This window comes from Pyrus communis, chromosome 12 (assembly GCF_041283825.1).
Source record: "Pyrus communis isolate YQ-2024b chromosome 12, ASM4128382v1, whole genome shotgun sequence".
NCBI classification, from domain to species: domain Eukaryota; kingdom Viridiplantae; phylum Streptophyta; class Magnoliopsida; order Rosales; family Rosaceae; genus Pyrus; species Pyrus communis.
The window spans coordinates 4,590,874-4,614,794 of NC_142576.1; the positions used below are offsets into that span (position 1 = coordinate 4,590,874).

Genomic DNA, 23,921 nt, shown 5'->3' on the forward strand with positions numbered 1-23,921 from the left:
TTCATGTGCTATAAAATAAGACAAATTAATTTTACGGTATAACCACATGACAATGTCAAGATCATACCAAAAAATTTCTCGAGATGTAAAGATCAAACAATCTAACGGTAAATTAAGCCAAGATTGACTAGGGTCACAAGGGTCAACATTTCACAAACCATAAAGGACGTGTGACAAAAAAGTCACAATCCCACTAAGACAGGCAGGCACGTTGCCTGCTCAGCGTTGCTGTGAGGCGGTGACAGCCAAAATATTCTTCTACTGTGGTTCTGTCCCTTTCATGAATCTAAATGGACAAGGATCATAAACAAAATTAAATGTCATTTGTCTTGCATTACTGACAGTAATACGCGGCATTTAAACATGGTCCCAACTCACATGATATGGTCCCAACAACAAGAAATTTTTCAACGTGTCAAGAACACGGTTCGGTACATTAAATTTCATAACATAAGTGATTTGATATTTGGAAAAAAAAATTCAATCACTTGTATTATGACACTTGATATAACAAACTGGTTTACTCGTACACTGAAAAAAAATTGAGTTAGACCAGTTTATACTATAAAAACGAAAAATTGGGTTAGACCAGTTGGTTGAGACGGACAAAAGAAATGTGAAAGCGAAATCGGTAATGCTATAGCAAGTATAGTGGAGTAATAAAACATATTCTCAAGCTCTTGGTGTAATATTATAGATACAAAATTACAATTAAACGTGATCAAATCATAAGAAGGTTCAAATAATATTTGGAGAATAACGGTAACTTAAACGAATGAAAAGTGGAAGAAAAAAAAAAAAAAAAAAAAAAAAAAACAAACAAACAGCAAACTTCATTGCCTGAATTGATTCGAGGGATGAACTGTGCCTTCGATCCTAACGTCCTTTAGGCTGCATGATTTGCGAGAACACGGCACTTGGTGTCAAACCATCAGAGTCGACGCTAGCTAGGCTCCGGCCGCCTATGCTCATGCTCATTCCGGTGCTCCTTGAGTCTGTTACATTACCATCATAGCCGGGCATTGCGTCGGGGTCCTTCTTCCCTTTATAGTCCACGAGGGGCTCCTCTTCCTCGATGTCCATTCGTCCACCGATACCCTTGCCGCTCTCTTCTGCACTCTGCTGTAGCTGCAAAGCGAACTCAAGGTTCCAAAGAACATCTCCCATTGATGGCCTGTCGATGCTTTGGTCTGAAACGCATTTCATTGCTGTCTCAGCGAACTTCTTGAAGCACTCTGGCGTTATCTTCCCCTTGAGATGAGGGTCGAGGATGTGCTCCAGAATGCCTTTCTTGTGGCAATGGGCAGCCCACTCTGCTAAGCTCACTTGCTCCTTTGGAAGCGTTGGGTTCAAGGCCGGGCGAGCACATAAGATCTCGAAAAGGACAACCCCAAATGAGTAGACATCAGATTTTTCCGTCAGTTGTTGCCGCCTGAAGTACTCTGGATCCAAATACCCAAAGCTACCTTTCACGACAGTGCTGACGTGCGTGTTGTCCAATGTAGGACCTGTTTTTGACAGTCCAAAATCCGAAACCTTTGCGACCCACTTCTCGTCTAAGAGAATATTAGTTGTCTTCACATCTCGGTGGATGATTGTGTGCTTGGCACCAGTGTGAAGATAATGCAAACCGCGAGCAGCCCCAATACAAATCTCAAGCCTTTGCTTCCAGGATAGAGGGGGCTTTTGAGTTTTGTACAGATGCTCACGCAGGGTTCCGTAAGCCATGTAATCATAAACAAGGATCATTTCACAGTTTTCTTCACAATAGCCAATCAGAGAAACGAGATGACGATGGCGAAGCTTTGAGAGCATTTCAATCTCAGTTTGGAATTCATGCACACCCTGGTCAGACAGTGCACTTCCACGCTTGATTGCTACTTTGGTTGTTCCACCATCAACTTCACCCTTGTAAACCTTTCCAAAGCCTCCCACCCCGAGGATTAGAGCCTCATCAAAGTTGTTGGTGGCAGATTTGATCTCAGCAAACGAGAAGTGTCGACAAAGATTTGAAGGAAGGGAGGAAGCATAACTTCCTGTTGTGTTTGTCTTTGCAGAACCTGCAGAGTGTGAGTTTCCATATAAAGAAAGAGGGAGCCAGCCAGATGGCCCATCATTTGAACTTGCGTCCTTCCCTTGTCTACGGCGGCGTGACACACAAACAGCCAAGAAACCAAGGACGAGGGCTACGGCAATTCCACCACTAACTCCTCCAGAGATAATTGCTCTTTGACCACTCTTCGGCTTGCCATGACCTGATGATAGTCTAGCCTTGGCTGGATCAATGTTATCCTGCTTGGGAAGAGGAACAGGATTAAGCCCTCCAAGGTTACCGGTTGTATCATTAATCTTGAATATCTCAACTCCGTTTAGGATCGAATTATAGTAATTTGGCTTATTACTAGTGTCTGGATGCAGTTCAAGCCATAGATCCACCTGTGGACTCCCATTTGGAACAAACACCACGTAATCCTTGTACACCGGAATTCCATTGCCTCCGGCCCAGGCAACAACATCAGCTCCAGACTGAGCAGTTTGATTGTTGAGAAAGATATCGAATACTCGTTGATTAACCTTCGTTATATTCTGGGCAACCTCACAGAAATGTAGCCTAACCAGGTACGAGAATCCAGAGTCGATTGAGAAAATCCAAGTCAAGTTGTAATTGAGGTTGATTCGTGCATTTGGCCCCATTGATCTGGCAGTGGAATAGACATCTTGTGGTGCAACATATGTAGGCATGCTCGTAGGGTAACTAATCGTCATGTTTGGATCAGCAGTTTCGGTAACCCCAAATGCTGCCCCTAAGAGGTACTGGGTGTCATCATACCAGGACCTGAACAGACCCGTATCATCTGGCGGCGAGATATCATTCCCACCCACATTTAACCGATAAACATTCTCAAGTGCAGTGGTATTATCAATGTAGAAAGGAGCCGATTGACCCACAATCATGGTAGTACCATCAGTGGCACTGTAAATATCAGGCATTGACACAATCTCAATCCCATTCACAAATGCAAACGCATTCGCAACCCCGGCAGAGGGTGCAAACGAAACATCCAACGTCTCGCCATCGACATTGACAGAAAACTCCTTGGTAATATAAACATAATCCAGAGCCTCAGTTGTCTGAGCAACACTGAAGTTCTTGAGAATAGTATAGGACTGAGCAGTGACAGTAAAAACAGCATTGGAGGCATTGAGTCCGGAATAGGATGCAGGGTAAAAGTATAGGCGGATGAACTTTCGACCGGATGCAACCGGGAATTTGTAGGTGAATTTGGAGCGGAAGACCCTCGCAGTCATGAAGGGAACGTCAGGGACTGCAGGGTCCTGAGCGGCGGCGGCGGAAGTGGTGGAGGAATTTCCACCGGATGCAAACTTAGAGCCCACATCCGATGTCCATTTCAGGCCATCGGAATCGGTGGTTTCGGGAGGACCGCCGCAGTTTAGGAAGATTTTATCAGATGGGACATAATTAGCAGACAAAACAACATGGATTGAAAGAAATACAAAGACGAACACAGCTACAAACCCAGCAGTGTTCATAATCATACCCACTTTGGATTTGAGTATACCCAGCAGAAAGAAAAAGTAAACCCAGCAGAAGAAAACTACCAGAAAAGATCAAGATCTATACTTTTTCGATAACCCAGATCGGAAAATCGACTAAAAAATTCAGAAATCAAGCTGAATTAATCAAACTGAAGGAATTTGACTAGAACAGAACATCTTAAGCTTTTTCAAGAAGAAGGTGAGAGTTTTGGTATACCTTATCGGAGAGAAACCGCCGGAGAAAGTATCGGGTTTCGGGAGAGCTCTGTGGAATCGGCAAGTTGGGAAAATAGCAGAAACAGAAATCAGGGAAGCTGGTTTTAATGGCAAACTTGCTGTTTACTTAGCTGTTTAACTTGGTGGTGCTGAGAGTTTCTGGGAAATTGCCATTGGTTGTGTGAGTATTCTCGGCGGATGCCATCGCCAGCTCAGATTTAGTGGGGGTTGAACTGGGAAAGGGCGGGTTTGACCTTCCGTGTGGGGTCGGAATTTGGGAGGTGCCGCTTGTCAAACTCGACAGTGCTTCTCATTGAGTACTGGATGACAGATCAGTGATTGAGTGATGATGACAGGAGGGACACGCGTTTAAAGTGGGGCCCATAGGGTTATACCTTAGTAGGTGGCATGTAACGATTCGAAACTTGTTGTAAACTTGTAATGACAATGGCTAAAATTTAGGCCAAATGAGAGAGTTTTTTTTTTTTTTTTTTTCTCTTTAGTTTGTCGAGAACATGATATGGTATGCAATATATCATAATATAAGTAATTGAATATTTGAAAAAAAAATTTCAATCACTTGTAATAAAACATTTGGTGAACCGGTCCTGTTTCGAGCACGCATAAATTTTTTTCGTAACTGGGATACACTTGTGCCTTTCTCATTGTGTCGTTGCACTTAAGTCTCTATTGGCTACGTCTTGAATGAGACTACTTATTCGAGAACACACTCACATAGGTTGTGATCTAAATGTAACGAATCACTCAAGTCTCTTCGTGTGTTACATTCAAGTTTTTCTTTCGCTCATGCCTCCTATAAGGTTGCCCAATGCAGAAAACAACACTTACATTTGACATTATGGTGATATTCTTAGCCAATGATGCAATAACATGCATTTTAACTTTTTCACACGACTACATAGATTTAATTTGCGATACGGTGACAATAATATCTACATTGCAATGAATATATACTTCTTGCGATGATCTCTCGCCTCATGTGTTGTACTAAAGTTTATCTCCCTAAAATTTTGGATGACGATGCTCTGTGCAGTAGCAAACACCTCAAATGCTAAAGATCCCACTCATTGATACTTCAATGAACAATTTAACGAAACTGTGTAGAAAAGATAAAAAACTAATCTTGATTCTTGACCAAAAAAGGGTTGGCCAGGAAGGGATCAACAATGGGAAAGCACGTTTTCCGCGTTGCAAACATTACTTTAAATTACAGATTGTTACAACTTCTTGGTGCTAGTAAATCATACAATATGATCATAAAGAAGTTAAAATGATTTTATTATTTTTTTCGACTTTCGAAAGGATAGATTGTCGCGATTTCGCCACCAACGGTTCCCTTTTCTTTGGAAAAAAAAAAATAATAATAACACTACCTTTAAATGGCAGAATTGAAAACGATGGATTTAAGCTTTTCAATCGAACGTTGTAAATGTATATGTGTTCAAACAGCTTTATGTCCAAATTACTTTGGTTGGAAATCTTGCACTGTGACCGCGTTTTCCCAGACATAGCTGTTCCCCGTGCTCCCAGAGAGCCAAGACTTTTTTTTTTTCGTCCCGTAGGATTCTCTCCGTATTTTTTTGGTGAAGATCATGGAGATTCGTAAATCGTGTTTATTTATTGTACATTATGCGATCAGCTTTTGTCAAGTACTGTTTATATTTATTTTTAAATAAAAATATTTAAAATGATTTCTAATCGTATGATGTACGATAAATAGACATGATTCATAGATTCCCAAGATCCTCACAAAGAAAATCCAACGAGAATCCGGACTCTTGTTTTCGTAACCATTTTGGTCGAGGAGAACTTTATCCACCGAATGCCATTTGTTGTCGCGTGTTCATCTTTCAATTCCCAATACTAACACCAATATATTAGTAGTAGTTGGCAGAGCCTGAATTTTGGCTCCGAAGGGGTCAAAAGTTTTACCCTAAAATGCTCTTTTGATTTCAGAAAAATATGGAATTGACGTGTCCTAACTACAAACCACCATCATTTGTGTTTAGTATCATGTGCTTCTTGTCATCATCTTCCTCAACTCAACTCCCATGTCTAGCATTATGACTCAGATTCAAAATAAAAGTCCCTTTAAGCGAGGGGAGGAAGGAAAGAGGAGAGAAATAGAAAAAAAATAAGAAAAAAGATAAAACGCAGAACTAATAGTATTAAAAAACTTCAAGTAATGTATTAAAAAATAAAAATAAAAATCAGTTCACTCGCTTACTTCGTCTCTCTCCTCTTCTGATCACCTAAGTTCCTTAAAACTTACAGTGACGTCGGTTAATTGCATAAGAACCACCAGTCTTAAATCAAACCCAGTGAAGAAAACAAGGAAAAGATTCTGGTTGGGCTCTAATACCCTCAAAAATATTTCGAAATCATAATGATAACTCTAGTTTTTCCGTGTGAAAAACTATTAGGTAGGCCTAGGACCATTTTGATCCCTTCATAGCTCTGTTCATGGTAGTAGTAGAGGAAGTACTAGCATTATTGTTGGAGTATGGATAAAATCTTTGCCCCCACCAAAACAACATCTCATAGCTCTGTTCATATAGACTGCATATTAACTCTGCTCGTACACTCACGTAAAATCCAGAAGGAATAGGAAGAGCAATCCAATATTGCTTGGTGTACGGATTACAGATGTAGTGCTCACGTTGATAGATCCGAGCTGCGTAGCAACAAATGATATCATTATATGTCCCAACCACAACTGGTTCATCTCCTGTTTCATCTCGATCGACAACGCGGGAGGAAACTCAAAGAGAACCTTTGCCTGGTGATTATTTCGCTTGTTTTTTAATGCTTGACCATTGAAAAAAAAAAAACTCCATTTCCCTCTCTGAAGGAGTAGGATTGTCTCCTCTCCAAATTTCATCTCCTTTTCTCTTCTCCTTTCACACTTTCCTCTTTGTCTATCTTTCTTTATATAAAAGTTAACTCTAAATGTTAATGTAGATTAGTCGTAACCATTCAAATAGGAGAAAAGAGAATGAGAGAGAGAAAATAGAGGGGAGAAACCCTATTCCCTCTCTCTATCATTTGAAAAGATTAACGTACATGCATGAGGGATGGAGAATGATAAGGGAGGTGGTGGAAGGGTGGAGTGACTAGGGAGAAATCAATGATATTATAATTTATACTAGCATTTAGCCTACACACTTTGTATGTATGAACACATTTTTTTAGAAAATGAGAAGGAGAGAGGGAAAGAGGGAGAGAGAGAGAGAGAACTTGGGGGGGGGGGAGTGGGAGGTTTTTGTTTTTTTAACTATATATATATATATATATATATATATATATATATATTGGAGGTATCTTGACATCATCTGTAGGTGAGGCTTCAATAAAAAATAGTAAAATTTGGACCTGTGAAATTACATTATTGCCCATCATTTGTTTTGTGTGATAGAAGACTAAGTAATATTTTCACCCTCTTTTGGTTGACAAAGAGGATTTCATTAATTAATAAAGATCAAACAAAACATAAATTTGTTTTCAATTTTTGATTTTTAGTCTTTACTTTTTATGCCATTTTTTTCACATTTCTTCCACCATCCTCCTTCACATTCTTCATTCATATTTTCTTCTGCATATTTTTTATTTATCTATAGCACAAAAAGATAAGAGCTGAAACTAGAAATGGTTACCAAGCAGGTGCATAGATTTAAACATTTATAATAAACTCTAGGAGAATAATGCATACGATACACATGGTGAGATATAAGTTAACTTATTACCTAAGGACTAAGAGACAAGTTTTCTAGAGTAGTGTGCTCTGACGTATGTTTTGAGCCCACTTCACGTCTTTTTGAGAGAAGAAGCTCACTGATGATCTGTTACATAAGAGCTTTCTTAAGTTTTTCGAAAGTTTTCAAACTTATGTAATTTACTATCATGCCCTGATGCATTTTGGTAGCTGATGGATGTGTCACAAGCAATGGCTGCAAAAGTCCTCCTAACACAATTCTTACAAATTTAGAATCCTCTCATCATCCTCAGTTATGAACAAGTAAATCAAACACTAGCTTTGCATATGAAAACCATACCAATTTGTGTATAGTTCACAACATTCACGTGGGTTAAGCCAGTGGTCGGGAATGGCGGATCTACCATGGGTTAACGTGGTCAGTTGATTCCTTGGCGGCCGGGAAAGTTGCTGATAGTGTCTCCGATGACTCTTTGGTTGTTTGAGTAAGACTCGGCAACACTAGGCATTTTTTTGGTTGAAAAAAGCGGGGGACAAAACCCAAGCAACCGCAACACAAAAAGAAAAACTTAACCCCTTTAGCTAGAACAAAAAGCTTTGGCCAAGACAACACAGCACTCGACAATCCTTGTGGTACTGAATATTGATACGTGTAGTCACAAAGAGCTTAAAGGCAAAAAGCAAAGGAAAACGAAAAGCTACCTACCTTCGCAATGCAGTGCAACCGACACAAAGACATGCATTCCTTTTTTCAGCTTTCCCTCTCCTCCTTTTCTTCTTGTTCTTCATGAGCTGTTGACAAAGTAACCAAGTTTTTGCAGAAAAAAGGTAAATAATCCATCTTTCTTGCTTTCTCTCTGAACTTTGTTTTTTTATGCATATATAGAACCAGCCTAGTTCTTGTTTTCTAGGAGTTCTCTAGATGATCAAATGCACTCTACTCCATCATTTGTAAATGATGATCATGACATCTGAGCTGAAACTGAAAGCAACACACTATCTAACCATAATCACAAATAAACATCGGATTATCGGTTTTACATTATTCTAAAATGTTTTCGGTTTTTCGCTCTTCGGACACATTAATCTTCTCGTCTCAATTTTTTCAGTTTTTATAACTATGTTTGTTTGCTAGTGCTCAACCCACCTTGTTGTAGGACCTAACTGAAAGTGCATTAGGGATTGATACTAGCTGCAACTTTACTCCTACCCTTGAAACAGTACACATTGTGGAGCCAAGAAGCAATTTGTTTTGCCTTCCCTTCAAAGTTTGAAATGTGATCATCTCTTCAATTCCAACACGTTTTCTTGTGTAGACATCATCTGATCCATACGTATAAATACGTATCCCAAAGAAAATGCATTCTCTCAAGTCCAAATCCATGTCCTGGATGCCCACAAAAGAAAAATGGTGCCACAGAACATTATTTTGGTGACCATTTTTATGATTTTCATCGACCATTGTAGTTCTACTTTCTTTGATGCCAGTGGAGTTGAGCAAATGGAAACTGTGGCGGAGGAAGCGGAAGATCATTTAACGTATCCGAGCCCAAATGATTGGTACCCATAAGAGTGTATTTCTTTTGTTTTTCTATGTCAAGTTTTATTTTATGTGCGTAATGTATATGTTCCTATATGTGTAGGGTTGAAGAGGTGAATGGCGGAATGGAAGACGATGAGTGGCACTTAGTGCAGAAGAAAGGGAACCAATTTGTGGTGAATAATCAACCTTTCTATGTGAATGGATTCAACACTTACTGGCTGATGGTATTTGCTGCTGATCAATCCACAAGAGGCAAAGTCACCGATGTGTTTAAACAGGCATCTTCGGTCGGACTAACTGTTTGCAGGACTTGGGCTTTCAACGACGGCCAGTGGCGAGCTCTTCAGAAATCCCCATCAGTTTATGATGAAGAAGTTTTCAAGGCAAAATCCCTAACCACTTGTTTGTTCAATGCTTTCGAACTACTCTCCGAATTCTAAGTGAATTTCGTACGATGAGTTGCAGGCATTGGATTTTGTGATAAGTGAAGCAAGGAAATACAAGATCAGACTCATATTATCTTTCACCAACAACTGGGATGCATATGGTGGAAAAGCACAATATGTTAAATGGGGAAAAGCAGCTGGTGTGAATTTGACTTCTGACGACGATTTCTTCTCTCATCCAACACTCAAAAGCTACTACAAGGCCCATGTTAAGGCATGTCAAAACCATTATTTTACAAGCCTTGATCATCTTACCCTCGTCGGTTTTGTGCTTAATTTACCTGTTAATTAAGTTTGTAGTGATTTTCTTCATGCATATTCGTTGTTGTAGACGGTGCTTAATAGAGTTAATACACTCACAAACATGACTTACAAGGACGATCCCACAATTTTCGCTTGGGAACTGATGAACGAGCCTCAATGCACCTCAGATCCTTCGGGCGATAAACTGCAGGTTTATACTCTTCAACAGATATGACTGTCTGTGTCTGTGTTTTATTGGAATTTATCATTTTTTTTTTTTTTTTTTTTTGTAATGTTCTGTCTTCTAGGATTGGATACAAGAAATGGCAGTTTATGTTAAGAGCATTGATCCGAAACACTTGGTAGAGATTGGATTGGAAGGATTTTATGGTCCCTCAGCACCTGACCGAGTTCAATTCAATCCAAATCCATATGCTCAAGAAGTTGGAGCTGATTTCATAAGGAACCACCAGGTTTTCGGTGTCGATTTTGCTTCTGTTCACATTTATGCAGATTCTTGGTAACTTTTGAAAATAAATTGTCTTAGTTCCTAACAATGTATTTGAGTATACAATTTCTGATTGAAGTTTTATAAATTCGTTGACGAAGGATATCATCATCAATCTCTGATGTGCATCTCCAATTTACCGAGTCATGGATGGAAGCCCACATTGAGGATGCAGAAAAGTATCTTGGAATGCCGGTCATGTTTTCCGAGTTTGGCGTATCTTCGAAAGACCCCAGCTACAATTCATCATTTAGAGACACCCTTCTCAGCACAGTGTACAAGACCATATTCAATTCTATGAAGAAAGGAGGGAGTGGAGGTGGGAGTCTTTTGTGGCAGCTCTTCCCAGAAGGAACGGACTACATGGACGATGGGTATGCAGTTGTTCTCTCAAAATCTCCTTCAACATCAAGCATCATAGCCCTTCACTCCACAAGACTTGGCCTATTCAACTCTCAATGTTCTTGGAAATGCCGGTGGGGTTGTAAGAAGAAGAATCCACTAGATGCATTCTTGTTACATCACGATGATCTGTAAATGCTGTATGCTTTGAATCGTCATTTCTTCATTGATATGTATTATGTGTAGTCTGTGATCTTACTCTTCATAGAAAAAATAAGGAGAGTTCGTTTTGTCAAGAAGGTAGTATAACATGTTTTGAACCCTTCCCCGATCATTACAAACTGCTATTTTTGTCGATTCCAACAGTCTGTAAATATGGACTTGCGAGCTGTAATTTTTGTGTGATAAACTAAAAGAAACATTGTCAAAAACTATATTACTAGGTTGATCATGAACCGATTGATTTCGTTACTTTCTCATGACATAAATGAGCTTTCCGATACAGAGAGTACTGGTAAATGTAGAATGAATTACAAAGTGGGGTTGGGGGAGTATATGTGTATACCTCCTCTGCTATAATATTACCAGTAAAGAAAAACAATTGAAGACCTGTAACTCTTGTAATTGCATCCGATGGAGTGGCAAATTGGAAGCGAGAACCTTAGGTCTCATCGGATGCAAAATGGCAACCATCACAACCTAAGTGGGCAACGCCTTGTGTCTGTGAGCCTCTCCATTCTTCAGTTTCTGTGACAAAAGGAAAGGTTGCCTTTTATTATGCACGACGAATCAGATTTTGACTTGTATTTCCGAAGAAATAAAGAAAACAAACCACAGAAAATTTACTTGGGCAAACTCACATCATAAGCAGCTCACTATTTGGTAAAACTTAATTTTGAGAGAACTGCAGCTGCCTGGTCACCAGCTAGCAAGAAATAAGGATGCCTTAGAGCAGCAGCGGCAGATAAGCGCCCTCTTCTAAGGGAACCTCTCTCGGAAACAAGCTTTGTGGCCAGATCCCACCCTCTACCCGAATCAAGATCAAGAAGTGACAAGTCAGGCCTCAACCGAGTGTAGTCCCTCCATTTATTCAAATCATATTTAACCATTTTTATCTCTGAATTGAAATTCTTTAAGCCTGCTGAAGACCTTAAGGATGGTATTGCCATTTGCAGTAGTATAATTCCCGCAGAATACATATCAAACAGATCAGGACTGTTCAGCTGCAACAATAATCACAACGTCTGATTCATCTCATAAACAGATTTTCTATGCTTTAAAACAAGAATTCGTGCTTTTTCTGATCCAAATACCTCCTGCAAAGCAACATAGCTTTCATATATTTGGCATCGCAAATAAAGGGTTGAAAGTGTAGTACCTGCCAAAGAATCGGAGAAAGTAAGGCCGCAATAGGCTCAGGAGGAGGATTCGGTGTTTCCTCTGGGAGCACATATAGTTCAGGAGGACAAAAATTAGGGTCAAGAAGGGCACGGTCTGGTATATAATTCTTTCCAATCCGGAGGTCAGTGGCTGCCCCGAAATCTATGAGCTTGATCTGTCCCTTTTTTGTTACTACTAAGTTCGCTGGCTTTACATCCCGATGGACAATGCCCGTGTCATGGATTTTCTTGAGCGAAGTAATAATTTGACGCATTATTTGCTTGATGATCAATGCACTGCGTTTGACGGAGTCTACATCTTGCAGGACACGTCCAAACATGACAGACTCCAAGTTAAAAGGGAATTTCCGATCTTTCATGTAATCATCAAGGTTTTGGTTTCCCTGTCATGGATTTAAAATCACATGTAAAATAGCACTGAGTTCGTAATCATCATATAAAGCAGTCTGTCATGGATTGATCTAAATAATCTGAATCTAGAGCAAAATGCTTTAGATTTTCGAACAAGTGATCCACGAATGGCGTAGGTACCTCGAATTTCCAGACGAGCCACTTTCCACCCTTCGTAAACTGTGATGTTGTTTTATCAGCAACAAAACTTCCCAGGAACGCAGCACATGTTTCAGGTGCTGCTCTAGACAACCTGTAATTAAACCACTCCTCGAATTCGCCAAATTCTTCAGCCCCTTGAACCCCAATCTTCACCTGCATTTTCCATTCCAAAAAAAAATCAGATCAATCTTTTTACACATCACAGAAAACACTGATAAATAAAGTAAATGATCAAATCTACAAAGCCAATCTTGTAATACCTTAGAAACTATGCACACACAAAAAAGTTTGTAAGGGGTTCTATTTGTGCATAGTTTCCCAAAACCGTAAATACTTATATCATTACCATGATAAATCACAGAGTTACCTACTTACCTTCTTGAGGATGACCTTCTCCTTAAACCTCTCATCCAATTGTGGTGCCCTTCCCCTTCCTCTCCTCTGCACCATCTCCTCCATATTCACATTCTTCGGAACAACTGCCCCGGAATATACCAGACCAAAAGACCCCTCTCCCAATTTTTCCCCGATCACAAAGTCCGTCCTCTTCAACCTCCTCCTCCCAATCAAGCTGTCCAACACCAACTGCAGAGGAGCAAGAAGGTACGCATCAATGGCGCCAATGAGAATCCCCGGCCTCGCGGTTAAGTATATCCAAGTAACGCCAGCAAAAACAAGGAACCCCCACTTCTGTGTTTCTGATAGCTCCTCTGTGATCCTCTCAAACTGCATGAAACCATATTGCAGAGGAGGAAATTGGTCCAAATGGAGGGCGGTTTCCAATATACTATCGGAGATTTCGCCGAAGAATGCATTGCATCTCTGAGGCTGGATTTTGAGTTGGGTTGTGAAGAAGCAGAGATTGTGAAGTGGAGAGGGTTTTGAAGGAGGGAAGCGTGCAGGTTTAGGGTTGTGTTTAAGTGTGGTTAGACTTGGAGAGTGCAGATAGGCCATGCTTGTATGGAGGTTATGTTGTGAAGTGTGAACCTTTTGTTCTGTGGGAGAACTACTACAAGTGTTAGCAAAGGCTGGCACTTTGACACGTGTCCTCTTATTTATCCACATGTGAAATTTGCTTCACCAAAATGCACAAAAAATATGGAAAATAAGGGAAAACATGAGAAAATAACATTGTTTTTAAGAAAATTGGTTCTTGATGACGATTGGTAGACGTGGCAAATGATTATTTTGGAGAGCTTATAAGAATTCTCGTGATATTACCATAACATTAATATGTCACGAATTTAAATAAAAAGTGGATATAATTATAGTAATTTTGAAAAGGAAATACAACATTCAGACTTCTACAGACGCAAATGTGTCTGCAGAAATTTCATATGGTCTAATCTCAAGAGAGGACCGCTAAAGAGAAATCTCTCTCCTGGATACTGCTTTCAAGCAACTTACATAAGTTCACAGTTAAGAAGATCCTATGAGGGAAAGGATATGAAATGGCGAAAAACTTGCATCTTGGGATGACACATGCTAGCAAATGAAGTCTACTTCTGGAGAAAAGAGGAGGCCGGCCTAACATAACTGAAGCCCGTGAAGGGGTTTCCAGCAGCATTTGGGCTAGCGGCTGGGGAATCCACAACTGACATGTCAGTCCAGCACTTGTCAAAATTGGCAATGCAATGCTTCCCAGCAACTTCAGGACGAAAGCTTGGTTGGATTTGCCGAGCGTCCAGTTTTTTCCAATTTATTGGCTTGAACCATTTGTGGCGCTTGATGTCCTCACTCCCCAAAGGCCCACTACCAAGGCGCTTGCTTGGATCCTTATGTAGCAGCTGAAAACATAACCAGCAAAGTCAGTTCTCTCACAGTCATGGATTAGAAAGGCTCAAAAGAAAACTCAGGGATCAGAATTGCCGTTCCCAGCCACCCACTAAGCAAAAATAGAAGACGCTGGTCTTTTCATATCTATTGGGGACTACTTGAAGTGATGGCGCAGTGGTTTGACAATGTTCTAGATTCAGTTCATAGATTAAGATAGAAGAACACTTTGTCATATAGTTCCAGAATGTAATCCCATACAAAGGAAACTCAATCATATAGTAGCAGTAAGTAATGTCGTACAAAAGCAGAAATTATCCAAGAGAAGAAGGTTGATTGGAGTAAATGAATATATACCGCTTTCAACAGAGAATGTGCTTCACTTGACAAAAAGGATGGCAACTTGATCTTTTCCTTAACAATCTTCTGCTGAATTTTCTCCCTGTTCCCAGTGAAAGGAGGCTGCAGAAGCAAAAGCAGGGAAAAATTAATTTCATATTAGATGATATTAGCTGTAGAATATATGTTCCAACTTATAAGATCTGTATTGACATAAAAACTATGGACACAATTCCTAAAGTGCACGTCTGTGCTTGGGTTACCTAATTGAGAAACAAAATAATTTTTTCATCAGTTTTGAAAAAGAAGTTTATTCATCATGGATGAAATGTCCAACATAAACAGTACATACAGACAATATTACAGTAGCATAAGAAACAAACCCGGATAACCTTGACTATCAAGAAAATTTTCCTATATCATTGTGATATACAAGAAGAAAATGAATAAAAAGCAAACCTTTCCAGTAAGCATCTCAAACAATAGGACTCCCACACTCCACCAGTCTGCAGCCTTATCGTGGCCCTTTCCAAGAACTATTTCAGGTGGCATGTATTCCACAGTTCCACACATGGAATTAGATCTTGTATTCTCCTCAAGTTGCTTCGCAAGACCAAAATCGGTCAACATGGCCTGTTAAATAAACCAGTGGTCATGAAATCAGTTACAATTCATAGGCAGCAATTAATCAGAGCAGTAAACAGAGAGGGAGAATGTACATGGCCATCTGAGTCCAATAGGATATTTTCAGGTTTAAGATCCCTATGCATTATTCCATTTGCATGGAGGTGAGCAACCGCAGAAACAATTTCAGCTGCATATATTCGTCCCAACTCCTCTCTGAAAAAAGAAAAGAGAAAAGTTAAGTGTCTGCATCTTTGAGCTCATAAATAAACAAAATATCGAATGTTGAAACCAAAGGTACCTAAAAAGGCCATGGTGATAGAGCTGAAAGAAAAGGTGACCACCATTAATGAAATCCAGCACAAGATATAGTCTATATTTGGTCTGCATAGCAAATTAAACTAGGTTAGTCCTCTAGTCATCATCAAGAAAGTCACCAAATCAGCACATTGAGTATATCAATTGACAGTATCTTTTGAAGATATGGTTCATAAGACTGTTTTTCCCAACATGGATTCTCTTAAGCATGATATAGAAGGGCAGAACAGAAAAGGTAAATACGAACAAATACTTCCAGAGCAGGGCAGGAAATACCTGAAATGAGTATCTAAGTTGGATAATGAATGGATGATCGATTTTTGTTAAAATATCCCTCTCAGCTTTCATGTATTCGGCATGATTTTTCTCCATGATCTTGTCCTTCCGCATGACCTTCATTGCATATATTTCTGATGTCCCCTTCTTCCTAACCTGATATACTTTTGCAAATGCACCCTGCCCAACAACCTTCAAAACCTCAAAATCTTCAATGCCTACACTCTCAATCTTCATGGGGTTCTCGTCAATAATTTCAAGAGGCTTTTCGTTGACACCACCATCAATAAAAGGTTCCTGAAATTCTTTGAAGGTATTTCCTTTGACACATTCTACCAGTTCCACTGAATCTTCTGTGTCACTTATAGTCAGTTTGCTGAGCTTCAATGATTGGTTTACAAACGATGAGGGACCAACCAAAGAATGTGATCGGTTGTGAATAACCACTGGATCGTCATAAATAAGCTCAGTAGCATCTTCAGTCGAGGTAGAATTAGCCAAATTCACTTCTACTGAGGTCTGAACTGGTAGAGGGCCAAATACATCATCAAAATCAAGCTCGAGGTGATCTGAAACCGCACCATCCACTGTTTCCATGGGGAAAAGCAACTGGATCTGAATTGGTTTGCACATGTGGGCCTTGGTCAAACCAGGTAGCTGAGAGGAAACCATGTTTTCAAGTAGAGAGCAGGGATGCTAACTTCAGAGAGACACCCTTAAATTGATCCCTGCTATCGATTTTACCTATCCAAAAGTCTCAACGGCCAGTGCTCTAGATGGAATCCTGTCAATTGCCAAGTTCACGATTGCAAAAGGGGTTCCTAGGAACTTTGGCAATAGACAGAACAAAATCCAGACAAAGAAGAGGTTATTCTTGTTTCCCGATTTACAGGAAAACACGGATGCTTCAGCAGTTCTTGAATTCATGAAGATCAGGCTGTCAAATTTGAGTTCAAACACCAAACACAAGGAAGAAAAAAGTTCGTTAGTAACTTTGTACTGCGTGACCAAAAACAGCTCGAAAACAAAGAGGCGTCTCTAGCATGATAGCACAATCTTCACAACAAAACTATATAGAAAAATTTATACAAGAATCCAAAAGTCAAATATGGCTTTAGTTTGACCTGCTTTATAACATAAATCAGGTCAAACAAAGCTCTTGTTCCAGTTTCAAGATCAAAAGTTTGGTCAATGGCACTTTATTGTTGATGTTTAATTTCAATCCAAAACTCATTGAAAATTCCCATATTATCCCAAGAACATCATTAACTATTTGTTCCCTCCAAAATTAAGTTCCCTCAATAACCCAAATTTCGACTCAAAAACATATCGAGGAATCCCAAACACTTTACTTGATTTGTCAAAAAGTTCATGGAGAATTCGAATCATTCGATATACAATTTGGTGCATTCAAACACACAATCAGAACCAATATTAATATGATAAGAATTACACAATACGAACCAAAAATTAATGCATAAAGCAAAATGCATCACAATAAAAACAACCCAGAATTCGAAATCGCAGAAATTCCAAACTGGGGAAGTCGAAATTGAATCAAGGAATCCAAAAGTTTTCAGATTTCAAGCTAAGATTGTGTAATCCGCCATGGCAAGAACAAAAGCAAAGCAATTAATCCCAACAATTACCAGATCTCAAAACAGCTCAGCGCAATTACACAAACAAATCCGAAAAAACGAAACTTTAGATCTAAAAACACGTTGTTGTTGTTTCAGGCTAAAAAACTCAAACTTTCTGTTACTTTCCTACCGTTTCTCGGAAACCAAACAGAAAACGGAAATCCAAGCACAACGAAAATCCCAAAAGGGTTTGGATTTGCTTACCTTGGGAAGGGTGCAGACGAAGCACGAGAGAGAGAGGGGAACAAAAACAATGGAGGTTTTTTGGAAACGTCTGATTTCACGAATCCTGGAGCGTAGGGGGCGCGTTGCCGCTTATATTTTCCAGCCTTCCAATTCTTTTCGGTTCTTGGAATTTGGACGATGGAGACGTGGCGGGTGGGGATTGGTCGGCGGACGAGCTGCCAAGTTGCAGCGATTCGGCTTTTTTAAAGGTGTGCTGGAACTGGATGGGAATATGCTTTTCTCCGATTGGTTGGTGGGTTCGGATGCGTGCTTTGACCATGCGTCTACGATTGGTTTTGGTTGTTTCGGATATCCACGTACTCTTTTGTACTTATTACACATTTTTTTAATTTTTGATTGATCGATGAGATGTATTAAAGAAGATCAAAGAAAAATTGAGATAATCTTTACTAATTGATGAAATTCTCTTTGTTAATAAAAAAATGATGAAAATGCTACTTAATCTTCTATCACACAAAAAAAATGATAGACAATAATGTAATTTCACATATCTAAATTTTACTATTTTTTATTGAAACCTCACCTACAAGTGATGTTAAAATACCTCCAATATTTAAAAAAAAAACCCAGAAACAAAAACCTCCTACTTCTCCCCATGTTCTCTCTCTCTCCCTCCCTTTCTCCTTCTCATTTTCTAAAAAATGTGTTCATACACACAAAGTGTGTAGGTAAATGCTAGTTATTAAGGAAAAATAATTTTGTTAATAATGAGAAATAAATAGGGATTTTATTTTATAATTGTGTTGACATATTAATAGAATAGAATCCTTTTTATCAGAAAAAAAAAGATTAGGAAAGTATTATTATATCCTTTTATGCATAAATGAGAGAGTATTAGAAAAGAGAGAAAAAAATATGAGCATTAAAATAATTTCACAAAGACAAGTTTTTGCTATTTTTTTTTCTTTGTTTTATCTAAAAAAATTCGGTTTTAATCCAAAATAGTTTTTCTACTCTAACTATTTTGAATTAAACTTTTAGTCTGGGATCGTTAAGGAATGAATTTAAGATAATTTTTTCTTATAGTAACTTTATAGAAAAAGAATTACGTAGGCTAATTTAATTTTAGAAATATTCTAACATAAAAATATTTAGATTTTGATAAATATTGAAAAATTACTAAACTGACACTATGAAACTCGTGAAACACTACGAAAGAATATGAAACGCATGAAAGAAAATTTTTAATTATTTTATCCGTTGGATTTAAATTTGGACGATTATATTTTTTTTTTATATTTTATAGTTAGATGTAATCATATTAGATCTTAGAAGTGGTTGGATTAAAGTGTTTTAGTCTATAAATAAGTGAAGAGCACAAAAAACGACTTGGCGTTTCCTTACACCTACAAAGCGACATCGTATTCACTCACACACACCTCAATACCAACTACTTCCATTGCAGTCGAGTGTTTTGAGTTAACCATGTGTGACCGTCTTCCCTCCATCCCCCTATCTTTTCCTCTCACAAAATCTCCAAAATTAGGGTTTACCAGAACCAATTGGAGCTCCCGTATCCAACCGCATCCTTACTTTTACCCGCCAAATTGCTCGAAACCATCCAATTTCACGAATTCAGAACTCGCAAACTCCAGAAATGGGAGGTCTTTGTTCCTCAGCAGAAGGGCCAGCGAGAATCCGATAGCTGATTTCGGGGTTCCGGCCGATTTAGGGTTTAAGGAGAAAGGGGAGAACCTCTTCAACCTCGAAGGTGAGGCCATTGAGTCAGTAACGCGACATGGGATTGATCCCAGTGAGGAATCCAATGCTTCATTGGGTTCAGAAAATTTTCTGGAATGGGAGGGCGGTTCGGGGGAGGAGAACCGAAAACGAAAGAGTAATGGGAGCGTAAAAGAGGAGAATCGGGTCCGAATGGCGGGTGCGGACGGTGATGGGTTGGAGAAGGAGGAGAATTTGAAGCACCTTGATGAAAAAGTTGAACTAAGAAAAGGGAGGCAGGTAATGAGGAGGTCCAATATTCTTGCAAAGCAAGTTATCAGTATTCAAAGTGCCCTCAGCTTGGGATTTGTCTCTCAGCTTTGGGTGAATACCAATTCAGTAAGTTATCAAACTTTCGATTTTCGTATGCTATGATAAAAAGTTCCTATCCTTTGATCATTTTGTTTCCAGTTTGTCAGTTGAACTTAGAACTATTTTCTTCTTTTCGCAGTGGATGGTAAAGTTTGTAGAAGTGAGGCGAAACTTGCTTTCGGGAGAGTTTGAACGTTTTCTTCTTGACGATATTACCCAGGTACATTGTGCTTGGGGCACCTATATATTTCATGCCTGTACTCTATGAACATTCTTCTCTTATGGAAAAGGTATTCAATTTATTGTTCTTTGCAGGTTGGTGATGTTGTGCTTGTCGAGGACGAGAGTGTGATTGATGATGATGAATTTAAGATTGTTGGACTGGAAACGTTGGTATGTTCTGTCTCCCCGTGACATATATGTATATGCTTGATAAGAGCGTCCACTCTCTTCCCTTTCTTTCCAAATGGAGTTTATTTCTGTGTTTGTTTTCTGCATGGTTAGTTTAGTTTTCTGCATCAGTAAAGCTCAAGTAAAGGTGTTTAGTGATAACTTATCTTATCAAATGCTAATTTGATCATTATATGTAGGTGTTGGGTGCATCATGTACCTTGTTCAATATCTTTTAGTATCAATGTTTTACAATTTGAGTTCTTAAGTTGTGATTTGCTAGGTAGGATACCAAGTTGTAACACCAGGTCGACGAACAATTGGAAAGGTGGTACTCTATATTGCACTAATGTCTTCATACTTATTTCCTGATTCCTCAACCTTCTAACTTGTTTTATGCGGCATTTCTAGGTGCGGGGATACAGTTTTAACATCAATTCAGGGGCTGTCGAATCCCTTGAACTTGATTCATTTGGGATTTCCTATATTCCATCAAGTTTGGTAGGTGAAATGAAATCTTATGGATTAATGAAACAAAGGCTAAATATTTGAAAAGTTCCTACCATTTGAACTAGATTGGCTTGCATGTCTAGGGGTTTTTTATGAACTGTTCTACTTGCAAAGCTTAATTCCAGCTAATTTTAGGTGAGTACCTATGCGCTGTTTGTTGAGGATGTTCTGGAAGTTGTGTCTGATGCCGTCATTGTGCATGAAGCTGCAGCTTCGCGCATACACAGGCTGACCAAGGTACTTCTTTTCTGCACAATAAAACTCTAGTCTTGATTTGTAGTTTGCTTAATTTGCTACCAAGTTTTATGCCCGCATATGACAGTTTACTTACCGCCATAATATATTTGCGACTAACTTTTGAGTATCACTCGTTCGTGTTAGATGTTTTAACTCATTTTCTTGGGCATAGACATGTTCAACCATAGAAATTTATTTTTTACTGCACTCTGGTTTCCATTTACTTTTGTTCTATAATTGTGCCGTTTGGCCCATTCGACGGCCCTATGTCAGTAATTGAGGCTTCTGAGGAAATCATGAACGGATCTAGTCCAGTGAGATTGTTTGCATGTAAATTAACAGAAACTGACGTTGGGATTTATGTGACCATATGTAAAAAAACAGGGTATCTTGGACAGCCAAAATATTGCAAGCTCTGTAGATGATCTCGACGAATATTCCGACATTGAAAGACCCGTAAGATCGGATAAGTATACAAGAAGAAGAAATTTTGGTGACCAGAAGTTCAATTCCAGGAAAAGCAAGACCAATGGCAATGATGATTGGGACCTTCCAATGGATTACTTCTGATCCTCATAGCGTTTTGTTGACTTCTTGTAGATATCAACCTAAAGAACCTTGTGAGTAGATTTCAACATAAAATGTTGGAATCATGCTGTTTTAGTCATCATAGGCTTTGTACATGTTCATATTTCGATTCAAACACAATTTATATGAGAATCACAGTCTAACACGTATACATATCTTATTGGAAATATAAAAAGAGGAGCATACACGTATCAAACAATGATTTGTCTACAAGTAGAAATAGCTTACTTAACGGAGAAACATGCTTCCTCCCTTGGCCCTCCTCTCTCTTACATAACCTTCCTGTATTTTGGTTAATTCAGCTCCACTTGTGACAACTTTCTTATTGAATGGTCCTACAGTCCCGACCGCTTTGTTATTGGACGACCCTACAAAACCAACCACTTATCTTCCTTGTGATCAACTGATTAGTAGAAATTCAAACTGATCATTTTTTTTTAACAATCGATGTTATCTAAAGAGATGTGTTTAGCCTCACAATAATACGGTTAAAATTCATCTTTGACGAGAATCGAACTTAAGACTTATCATTTACTAGTGAAGATGAATATTATTAAACTGTAGTACCAAGTGGTTAAATTGATCATTTAAAATATTGAACTTTAGCAATTTACTGATTGAACAATTAGAGAGATTTTTCAATGAATCTGAAACATAAAGCAGTACACCGCATGTTATTATATAATTGAAACGACACTTGAAAACAAAAAAACTTCACTCCAATTACATAATGACATGTGGTGTACTCTCTATTGCACCGAAAATTTCTCGGACCAGTCAAACTGTGATTATTACTCTTGAAATCCGCGACATGGAGAAAATCCTTAATGAGGGCTGTGATTATTACTTTGCAAACTCCTCTATTTCTTCTGATGACAAAATTACCCTCCGTATGGGCCATATCCATATTACTGTTGAAACAGTTAATTTTACCGCCTTCTATATAATTACGCGTCATTATGTGGTAGGACCTAATGAGCGTGCGGGTCCCGCCATGAGCGTGTGTTTCGTAATTGATTGCCACGCAATCATATCCTGATAAAATAATAAATTAATCAGCGTAATCTGGAGCTTATTTATATATAAACCTTCTGAACGCAAATTAAAAATGTAGCCGTTAGCACCTAACGCCTCCCCACTTTCAAATTCAAACAAACTCTCTCTCTCTCTCTCTCTCTCTCTCTCTCAACAATGCCCTTTTTTCTCTCTCTCAAATATAACAACCTGAACTGCCATAGCATCTTTCACACATCCACCAAAGCAATGCACACGCTTCAATCTTCCGTCGCCGGAATCGCCGGGAACCAGATTGTTCGGCCTAAAAGTGGCCGGACGCCGCTCCAGCCGAAGAACACTCCGGTGACTCCGACGAACTCCGATCTCAAAATCAAGCCGGTTCACCAATGGATTGGCGTTGTCGATGATTCAAATAAGGAGAACCCTCCGATGTATGCGACTCCGGTGAAGATTGAGGCGATGGAAGTGTCGCTGGCGGAGGAGCTGAGCGCGATCCGGAAGAAGACGGAGAGGATGAAATCGGACAGAGAGAAGACGGAGAAGATGCTTAAGGAGAAGGATATGGTGATGGAAATACAGATGAAGGAGCTCGAAAACAGAGGGCAGATTCAGAAGATGCTCGAGACCGAGCTCGATCGGATTTACCGATTGAACCAACTCCATGTTCAATCAATTGTAAGCTACGATTTAACTTCAAATGCTTTTCCATTCCCTTTTATGTTCCTTAATTTTTATTTAGCTTTGAGTGTTTTGGAGCAGAGAGTATCGCCGATTCGATCGCTCAGGGAGAAGGAGGAAGAAAAGAAGGCCGATGAATCGCCATCGCGGGTGAATCACAATCCCCATTTTCCTTAATCTTCGATCAGATTTGAAATTAATTGTGTTTTTTGTTTAATTTATTTTGATTATTTTGTTGATCAGGAAGTGGAAGTGGAAGCGGAGGAGGATACGGAGGAATCTGTGGATGAAAACTCACCGCAGAAGCCGGAGAGTTGTGCTGCTTCCAATTCCGAAAATGTTACAGAGGAAAATGAGAAGTGATATTTTTCAAGATTTTTGCTCTGTGAAGTTTATATGATTTTCCTCAAATTGTAGTGGCATTTGAAAAGATTTTGAGAAAGAGAATAATATAATATCTCATTATGTTTCATGTTCTCGTTTAGTAATTACAATACGAGTTTTTATTGAAAACGAAATAATTATCCAACTGCTTCTAAATAATTTGTTTAAATGTTTTAAACGAAATACATGACATCTCAATTAGGATAAAAACCTTATTATGACATTTGAACTAATTGGATAGTTGGCCACTTTCACAATGGAATTAGACAACTTCATATATACAAGTGCCATTTTTTTTTTGTGAAAGCGGTGTGACTAGTCAAACTGCC

At 39.0% G+C, this 23,921-nt stretch overlaps 5 protein-coding genes and 1 pseudogene across 10 annotated transcripts; 3 read left to right on the top strand and 3 right to left on the bottom strand.

Annotated features, from left to right (window-relative positions):
• Nucleotides 1–667: 667 nt before the first annotated feature.
• On the bottom strand, nucleotides 668–4,089 carry LOC137744882 (receptor-like protein kinase FERONIA pseudogene; annotated as a pseudogene). The gene has a single exon (XR_015954449.1). The product of XR_015954449.1 is annotated as a receptor-like protein kinase FERONIA pseudogene (transcript).
• Nucleotides 4,090–8,194: 4,105 nt separating this feature from the next.
• LOC137744833 (mannan endo-1,4-beta-mannosidase 6) lies at nucleotides 8,195–10,911 on the top strand. Of its 4 annotated transcripts, none has more exons than XM_068484642.2 (7): nucleotides 8,195–8,335; nucleotides 8,824–9,067; nucleotides 9,151–9,433; nucleotides 9,516–9,710; nucleotides 9,828–9,950; nucleotides 10,048–10,259; nucleotides 10,349–10,911. In XM_068484642.2, exons 2-7 carry the CDS (start codon nucleotides 8,916–8,918, stop codon nucleotides 10,782–10,784), a joined length of 1,401 nt encoding a protein of 466 aa, XP_068340743.2. In that variant the 5' UTR covers nucleotides 8,195–8,335; nucleotides 8,824–8,915; the 3' UTR covers nucleotides 10,785–10,911. The 4 variants fall into 4 exon arrangements, with proteins under 4 accessions (XP_068340743.2, XP_088538165.1, XP_088538163.1 ...); XM_088682039.1 differs by having other exon boundaries at nucleotides 10,048–10,212; XM_088682037.1 differs by having other exon boundaries at nucleotides 8,218–8,335; nucleotides 8,975–9,067.
• A 122-nt stretch (nucleotides 10,912–11,033) lies between these two features.
• Nucleotides 11,034–13,640, bottom strand: LOC137744831 (serine/threonine-protein kinase STN8, chloroplastic). Its single transcript, XM_068484640.2, has 5 exons — nucleotides 12,917–13,640; nucleotides 12,521–12,694; nucleotides 11,968–12,372; nucleotides 11,450–11,812; nucleotides 11,034–11,336 (listed from the first exon to the last, which is right to left on the bottom strand). Exons 1-4 carry the CDS (start codon nucleotides 13,604–13,606, stop codon nucleotides 11,465–11,467), a joined length of 1,617 nt encoding a protein of 538 aa, XP_068340741.2. The 5' UTR covers nucleotides 13,607–13,640; the 3' UTR covers nucleotides 11,034–11,336; nucleotides 11,450–11,464.
• A 144-nt stretch (nucleotides 13,641–13,784) lies between these two features.
• On the bottom strand, nucleotides 13,785–18,051 carry LOC137744832 (serine/threonine-protein kinase AtPK2/AtPK19). The gene is made up of 7 exons (XM_068484641.2): nucleotides 17,716–18,051; nucleotides 15,872–16,808; nucleotides 15,579–15,661; nucleotides 15,373–15,493; nucleotides 15,113–15,286; nucleotides 14,672–14,776; nucleotides 13,785–14,328 (listed from the first exon to the last, which is right to left on the bottom strand). The coding sequence occupies exons 2-7, from the start codon at nucleotides 16,541–16,543 to the stop codon at nucleotides 14,041–14,043; spliced, it is 1,443 nt and encodes a 480-aa protein (XP_068340742.2). The 5' UTR covers nucleotides 16,544–16,808; nucleotides 17,716–18,051; the 3' UTR covers nucleotides 13,785–14,040.
• Nucleotides 18,052–19,144: 1,093 nt separating this feature from the next.
• Nucleotides 19,145–21,712, top strand: LOC137745878 (uncharacterized). 2 transcript variants are annotated; one of them, XM_068485912.2, is made up of 7 exons: nucleotides 19,145–19,815; nucleotides 19,928–20,008; nucleotides 20,104–20,181; nucleotides 20,462–20,506; nucleotides 20,590–20,679; nucleotides 20,824–20,925; nucleotides 21,310–21,712. In XM_068485912.2, the coding sequence occupies exons 1-7, from the start codon at nucleotides 19,183–19,185 to the stop codon at nucleotides 21,493–21,495; spliced, it is 1,215 nt and encodes a 404-aa protein (XP_068342013.2). In that variant the 5' UTR covers nucleotides 19,145–19,182; the 3' UTR covers nucleotides 21,496–21,712. The 2 variants fall into 2 exon arrangements, with proteins under 2 accessions (XP_068342013.2, XP_088536842.1); XM_088680716.1 differs by lacking the exon at nucleotides 20,462–20,506.
• Nucleotides 21,713–22,634: 922 nt separating this feature from the next.
• LOC137744142 (uncharacterized) lies at nucleotides 22,635–23,680 on the top strand. The gene is made up of 3 exons (XM_068484006.2): nucleotides 22,635–23,205; nucleotides 23,290–23,358; nucleotides 23,452–23,680. The coding sequence occupies exons 1-3, from the start codon at nucleotides 22,705–22,707 to the stop codon at nucleotides 23,569–23,571; spliced, it is 690 nt and encodes a 229-aa protein (XP_068340107.2). The 5' UTR covers nucleotides 22,635–22,704; the 3' UTR covers nucleotides 23,572–23,680.
• Nucleotides 23,681–23,921: the final 241 nt, after the last annotated feature.